The sequence below is a fragment of the Etheostoma spectabile genome, chromosome 15, assembly GCF_008692095.1.
Source record: "Etheostoma spectabile isolate EspeVRDwgs_2016 chromosome 15, UIUC_Espe_1.0, whole genome shotgun sequence".
NCBI lineage: Eukaryota > Metazoa > Chordata > Actinopteri > Perciformes > Percidae > Etheostoma > Etheostoma spectabile.
In genome coordinates, this window is record NC_045747.1 from 28,692,360 (window position 1) to 28,700,031 (window position 7,672).

The 7,672-nt window shown below is 41.4% G+C and overlaps 2 protein-coding genes across 3 annotated transcripts in view; both read right to left on the bottom strand.

The window, feature by feature from the left end:
• LOC116702810 (pyruvate dehydrogenase (acetyl-transferring) kinase isozyme 2, mitochondrial) overlaps positions 1-3,482 on the bottom strand; it is a 15,043-nt gene extending 11,561 nt beyond the window's left edge. The window contains exons 1-2 of one of the 2 annotated variants that reach the window (XM_032537292.1): positions 3,214-3,476; positions 1,138-1,279 (exon numbers count right to left, since the gene is read on the bottom strand). In XM_032537292.1, coding sequence (XP_032393183.1) covers positions 1,138-1,279; positions 3,214-3,343 — 272 coding nt within the window. In that variant the 5' untranslated portion in view covers positions 3,344-3,476. Of the gene's footprint in view, positions 1-1,137; positions 1,280-3,213 lie in introns of both variants that reach the window. The other variant, XM_032537293.1, reaches the window with a different exon arrangement.
• Positions 3,483-5,269: 1,787 nt separating this feature from the next.
• Positions 5,270-7,194, bottom strand: LOC116702820 (uncharacterized). The gene is made up of 2 exons (XM_032537306.1): positions 6,619-7,194; positions 5,270-5,765 (listed from the first exon to the last, which is right to left on the bottom strand). Exons 1-2 carry the CDS (start codon positions 7,129-7,131, stop codon positions 5,652-5,654), a joined length of 627 nt encoding a protein of 208 aa, XP_032393197.1. The 5' UTR covers positions 7,132-7,194; the 3' UTR covers positions 5,270-5,651.
• Positions 7,195-7,672: the final 478 nt, after the last annotated feature.

Genomic DNA, 7,672 nt, shown 5'->3' on the forward strand with positions numbered 1-7,672 from the left:
CAACATTCTGTGAAAGTGTCTCATGTCATTACCGGAGTACAACCTTTCGGAAACTTCTACAGTATCTTCTCATGAGTGACGCTGAAAGTGTGACTTTGTCACTCAACAGTGAAGCTGCAGAACTGAACATGCTGTTCCCCTCAGCTGCAACAACAAGCAGCCAGGGAACTGGGACAAAGTTCAGCCCCCCCCTCCCTCCCTCCTCCTCTCCCTGCTTTGTAACGTAATGCTGTATCTGATTATATCTGTGCCCAAGGTGCAGTGTTGGCATGATATTAATAGCCATCAGAGTAACAACTTTAGAAAATAAGGACCTATTCTGCAGAAAGTTTTGAAAGAGTTGTAAAGGTGTTTGTAAGATTTGAAAAAGCCAATTGCCGGTGAAATAAATAACTTCTTGTGCTCTTTGTTGCCCTACTGGGGAAAGGGCTACTTCCAGGAACCAAATGTTTTGAAAGAGTTTTGAAAGTGTTTCACACGTGAGAAGGGTCCTTTTGGAAAAAAGAAAAAGAAATGTCAGTTTGTCTTTACTTTTGGGACCCTCTCGTATCCCTCGGGTCAAACTGACCCGTGACTTATTTGGGGTTTTAAAACCAATTCTGAAATAAAATTTTACTTCATGATCTATTAACAAATATTGTCTTTATCTCAATTTCAAACAATTGAGATAATATATATGTTTAGGGAATGTGTTGAGTCTCTACTCGCACACAATTAAAAATGGAAGTGTGATTGTTTTTTTTGTCATCAGGTTATAATTCATGTTAAAAATCCACTATGTGATCATGCTTATCTTGGAAAAAGTGGTCATATCCACAATAATTTTCTGAATTGAGTCAAGAATACATGTTAATCACAGAAAATAAGGTAAGGCCATTGTTTTTTAGGTAGAAAAAAATGTTACTTTTTTACCATTTTTCTTCTTCTAAAAATTACTACTACTTAACCCTTGAATGGTATTCGGGTCAATTTGACCCGAATACCATTCAAGGGTTAAGTAGGAGGCTCTATGAATTAAGTCTGAGTTCTTCGCAAGAGGCAGTGGCATGTAAGGTCTGTCAAGTCAGGAACTCAGTCACCAGATAATCAATCAGTCAATCTTTCAGTGAGGTTTCAGTGCTCTATCTCTATGCTCACCAGCCGTGGAGCAGCTGGACGGAGGGCGTGGCCAGCAGCCGGTCCGGCAGCATATTGATCTCCTTCATGATGTTGGACAAACGGACAGGAAGCTCCTGGCGAAGGAAAACAAACGATGTGCGTTCACAGGCATTGGTCGAACCTGGAGAATATAACAGAAGAGGATTACAGTCCAATGTGAATTCAAGCAAAACCACTTACATAATCAGTTATTTTGTACAACCATACCTACTCCATCAAACATGTTTGCAATACCGGGGTAGCATAACCTAACATTAACATTAGCTAGCCTATGATACTATAAGGAAGACAACCCACCCACAGTATGGTTGGCCTTTGAGCGTTAAAAACCCACACAAGCACATTTACATGTGTAATGTAGTTAGTCCGTCTGTGGTGTTTCATCTACTATGGTGCTTTGTTTAATTAGTAAAATTGCCATAAATGACGATGCTGTAGCGGAAAAGACCGTCGTTCATTAACATGCTAACATAGTTCCACAGGGATTTGCACTTCTTTGCTAACGTTTGCTAGGGTCCTTTGCTAGTGGTTTACTCCGTAGGCTGTGAACCTGCGGGTCACATAGCAGTGATATAAATAACAAAAGATGTATCCTGGGATTTATTTTACATGTAATTTGTTTAACTAAAATTGTATTATTGAACCTCTATCTATGGGCGCCTGCTCTGAGCCGGCGCCCGTTAACTGCAATTATTTCTGATACAATTATTGTCCAGCTAATTTTATGTAAGTCATTGAGTGAATAAATTGACTTTTTGTTTTAGACACGATGCAAACCCCTGACTGACCCTACTGAGTGAAAGTCCAGGGTTTGTGGGATCTCACCTTCCACCTCATCCACCATCCCAAATGCACACATACAAACATACTCACATCCATATACTGTTATGCTCATACACATTTTCACATTATGCATGGATGTGTAGGTCAAGTATGCATGTATGTGCAAATGCTTTGTACTGGTACATACAGAATGTACTGTATATGCAAGTGAAGTATTCCATTATGGCCTAGATGGCTTCTCATATACCGAGCATGGACACAATTCCTTTACATTTCTCATGAGAAAAATAAAGCACCTCCCCTGCTCTTCCAAAAAAGTCACACTGCCCTACTTTCAGTCTAAAAATAGACGTACCCTACCTGATTTCAGACCCCTTGTCTCCGCCTAATAATTTGTACGCAATCCCTAACAAAAGTTAGCATCTTTTGTTGGCACTAATTTTCATCCATGTCATCTCCATTACAGGAGCAGCAACAGCAATGTGACAGCATCCTGAACACACAGGGAATCACCAAAGCTCACTCCCAGGCTTGCTACTTAACAGCTTGTTTCCCTTCAGTGATGAGGAAAATGAAGCCAATGAGACATATTTGGAAACAATTTATTCCAGAACTGCTCTTCCTCTGTCTCGGCGCCCTTTCTGATTGCTGACCACTGTCACAATGACGTAACTGCGCAATGCAGAGATTGTAGAAAGAATTAGTGCTCCAAAGATTATTCAATAATTCATCTGATAGTCGATTAATCGGTTTGAGTCATTTTTTTCTTCTCTCATTTCAACTTCTTAAATATAAATAGTTTCTGGTGTCTTCACTCCTCTATGACAGTATACTGAATATCTTTAAGTTGTAAACAAAACAAGACATTTGAGGACGTCATTTTGGGCTTTAAAAAATCCCTGATGGACATTTTTCACAATTTTTTGACATTTTATAGAGACCAAACAACTAATCATCTAATGAAAATTGTAGGTGCAGCACTACAAAGAATAATGCCAACTTCAGGGATTAGCCCAACGTTATTCCTGTTGGTATGGCATATAGTAAACATACTGTACATTGAAACCTAAATAGTAAAATTACTTTAAAAAATGCATACATACATACATACACATACATACTGTAGATGAATAAATACTCAATCAAACAAAAGTGCTCGGTCTTATAGGGTTTCGGTTGCACAGATGTCAGACAAAAATAACTTTTTAATGTACAGGATCAACAGAAATGTCTTCATGTGAACATGTTGACAATAGATAAATGCCTACTCACCGAAATCCAAGAACTGCTTCATTGAAAGAGGAGAGGGGGAGAACTTGGAGAAATGATCGACGTATTTGGGCACATTGGCCAGCGCGGCCGCCTTCATCAGGGACCGAACAAACCGCATTTTACTTGTCATCCCCGAAAGCTAATTCAAATATTACAAAAATGACATATAAAAAATATCCTCTGGCGTAAAAAAAGAGTTGAGTGATGGTGAAGAGCGAGTCGAGCAATCCAGCAGATGCTGGCGTTTACAGTCTGCAGTCCCCTCACGTGAAACTGTTATATATTAGACGAGTTCAGCCAATGAGAGAGCGCGGTGGAATGCAGCCAGCAACTGGGTTTCCAGGAATCCCATCTACCCAGCTGTAGCCCACTGTAAGAAAACATAAACAAGGAGACGCATGTGCGTGCGTGCGTGCGTGCGTGTGTGTGCGTAGTGCCTCTGGCACTTTGTTGATGGCGTTGGAGGACGGAGTCACAGAGGGAGGGCAATAGTCGGAGAGACAAAGTGAGATTGTAATGTATTCACGCTCTATTCTATGCTTTAGCCACACAGTAAATCGATTTTTTCATGCCAATAAAGCAAATTCAAATTGAGAAACTTGAGGAAGAGGAAGAGAAAGAGAGAATCCCCTGGAAAACAAGAAAAACATTAGTTGTTTTTGGCTCATGTTGGAGTGTGTTTGAGCCAATTAATAATGTCAGCCGTGAGTCAGAAAACAGCCTAGAATAAAAAGGGAGTGCCCAAACCATCCAGAATGAATTTAAATGTGTGTCCATGATGAAGTAACAGTATAGACTGCATATAAAGATGGGCAACATGTCACTACTAACCCCCACTAAAGCTCCAAACGACAATTGAACTTGACTGGTGACCCTCCAGCTGCTGTAAGTCTCAATATGAAAACGAGTATGTAACTAGCTCATGCCCTTTAGTTATGTCTTACACTAACGTTTTTTTAGTCACAGTCACACATGGATGTGTTTTATCAGAGGGCAGAAGTTTGAAGACTTTGCCTGACTGTGCAATAATGGCTAACTAATGCTTGCTGCAAGCTGCACTTAATATTCACAGTTGATTTACTCATTTAATGAGCTCAATAAAAGTATGTGTCTCAACCTTATACTATAGTTATAGTAGACATTGTGTGTTGAACTTTAGTCTGGTTTGTCAGTAACAGTGAAAGTCATGTTCTTTTAAATGTGTCATGTAAGTGGCCAACAAACTGCAAGAAACATCGATATTCAGATATCAAAGTAATAATTTCTTTAAGCTATCTGATAGAACACTGTAAACATTTAACACAATATATAATAATTTATTACATTTAAAACCAGTGACATAGAGATGTTAAACAGTACTGGGCAGAAAGAGATACCGGTGGGACCGAATCAAATGAAATGTACAAAGTCATAACACTTCACTGCTATACAAATCTTTCGATAAATCTATATATAGGGGTAGAGAACCATCAGACCCCCCGATGGAATCAAGACACAAGCGGTGGTGATGAAGGAGCCCGAAGACCAAACAGAAGGAGGCTCCGGACCGGTCAGCTAGAGTAGAGGACTGGAGGTGGAAGGGGGGGTGGAGGGTTGCACTCATTGCCTGCAACGGCAGCTGATAGCAAAGGGAGAAGCAATCCTTTAAAGCAGGGTTGTGACTCTGTGATTGGCCCTTGCCATTGTGTAACAATTATATAACAATGACAATAACGATGTGTCACGATCATGATTGGTTTAGCAGGATGGTGAACGCCTCCAACAGCTGATTCAAGTTAGGTAGATCATTTATTAAGAGTGAGATCTTCCTGAAAGATTTACACTGGATACATTTCACTCAGGACAGACTAGTTGCAGATATGCAACAGTGATACACACAAGATAAAATATGCATTTTTTAGGATAACAGCTGAATGTATTTAGGAGTGCATCAATTAATAAAAAGGCTGAGCTACATTTGTCACACAAAAGTTTTAATGAAATGTTTTGTGTACTGAGGTTTTAATTTTGTAGTCATTCCATGCTTAAGCCTCAAACATATTTGTCCATCCATCTATCCGTCTTCATCTGCTTAGCCGGTGACGGGTCGCGGAGGTAGCAGCTCCAGCAGGGAACCCCAATCTTCCCTTTTCCGATCCACTTCAACCAACTCCAACTGGGGGATCCTGAGGCGTTCCCAGGCCAGGTTGGAGATAATATCTCTCCACCTAGACCTGGGTCTTCCCCGAGGCCTCCTCCCAGCTGGACGTGCCTGGACCACCTCCCTAGGGAGGCACCCAGGAGGCATCCTTCCAGATGTACCGTACCACCTTAACTGGCTCCTTTCAATGCAAAGGAGCAGCGACTCTACTCCGAGCTCTTCTCACAATCATATTTGTGAAAGTCAAAAAAGGAGCGATTATTGTCACACCAGTAGAGTCTGGCCCTGATCCTGTTCTTTACTCGTCAAGGCGACAGCCGCTCGCACCGCAGAACAACAGCCACATCCAAAAGGGAGGCTGCTTGGTCTGATTCTCTGCTGAAACCTTCTTCTCCTTTTCCTCCTGGTTATTCTTCTTTGGGAAGTAATTGAAAATGAAAACAACACATCAGTACAGAAACACAAATACACGTCTACAGCTTAACACAAGATCAGGAGACGTCTTCAAGTCATAAACAACTGGACTTGTTTGGTCCAGAAACAGCATCATCACTTGTCTCATTAATCAAGAAGCACATGATTGGTAATGCATGGCGTTTGATGCTTTTAGAATATTAGAGATAATTAGATGATTACAGAATGAGGGGACAGAAAGGATAGAAAGGAAAATAGACAGGAGAGAAGTTCAAAACTAATGAACGTGAATGAGAGATAAACTGAGGTAAAACTGAGACAGCTTTATTAAATCCTTCATACTATCTCTGCTGGTCTGTTCCACCTGACTTAAAGGTCCAATGTGTAGGAATGTCTCCCATCTAGCACTGGGGTCATGAATTGCAATCAACTCTCTCGCACCACGCAGTTCCAAGTACATATTACAGCTACGGTGACCTTCACACTTCAAAAAGGCGGTATTTTGCACTTTTCAATATGAGCAGTATATCCTGGATGTCCCTTAACGGCTAACTTATTTCAAGATGGCGGATAAATATGGAGCATCTACCCCAATTCATTCAAATGGAAATGTAAAATGTCAAGCCAATTGGATTACTTGGAAGGGAAGGTGGTGGTAAATATTCATAATAATGGACAACTTTGTGAACTGGCAACATCAATTTTGATAATGAAAAATATTAAAACTACACACATTACACACTGGACCTTTAATATCTGTTATCTCATCTGGTCAGATCATGTCCAATCTATTCTTGTGTACTTTTAAAATGGTTTCACTGATTCAAATTTCTTTGTAAATGCACCCTTACCTTTGAGAAGATTTTGCAGAAGAAGCGGGAGAAGTGGTTGCTCCTCTTTGTCTTAGTCTCCTCAGCATCATTTTGGTTATTGCTGAGACACTCAGAGACAGATTGAGACTGTTCCAAAGAGCTCTGGCGGAAGGTTTCTTCATCCTCCTCTTCAGAGTCAGTGGACTGTTGACTCAAAAAAGAGCTAATCTCTTCCTGGAACTCGTCAGTTGTAGATTCAGTCAGAGGTGGGTCCTCTGGGCGTTTGGACCAAGCAACTTTAACCTGATTATTTGGAGTAATTGTGCTGGCAAAAGACAGAGATGAAAGAACCTTTCTGGTGTCTTCTGTTGTCTGATCCTCATCCTCCACATAGTCCACCAACACTAGTTTAGTGGACCTAAGGTCTGCTCCCGGAGCAGCAATGCAGGAGGTGGTGGAGGGCGTCTCTTGAGAACGAAGAGCTTCCTGTTTGTTCTCTCCAGTGCTCCTAAGTTTTACGTTAGGGCTGGCTGACCTGACAGTCTCCTTCATCTGTTCTAGTGGAGCTGGCTGAATCCTATTCCTCTGCCTTCCACTGAAACACCACTTCCACTGCGCCTTGCCGTCACATCCTCGTGTCCTAATCCTCTTCACTGCAGTGCTTCGTCCTGGAAGAAAGGATTTCATTGTTTTCACAACTCGCTTCAAACGCTTCTTGGCTACTCTGTCCTTTGACACCAGGCATCCCTGAGGGCTGGAACTCAGGTCTGATTGGGGAGGAGCATTGCTGTCCTTGAACATCTTGACAGAGTCAGTGGACAAAGCCTCAGTGGACTGCAATTGCTTTGCTTCAGTGGACTGCTCTGTCTTTACAGAGGAGGAGGAACATGAGGCAGGTGCCATGCTCTCATTGAACCTGATAGCAAGACAGGACATTAATACTGTGTTGGTAGTCCAGACATCCCCTTTTGCTCCACACTCTTCAGCCCTTGTCTCCAGGTTGTCTAGATTAAAGAAGCTTTGGCATACTTCTCTAATCTCTTCTTCAATATTCTGAACAAAAGGTGTGATCCTATCGGAGAGGTCTGAATCA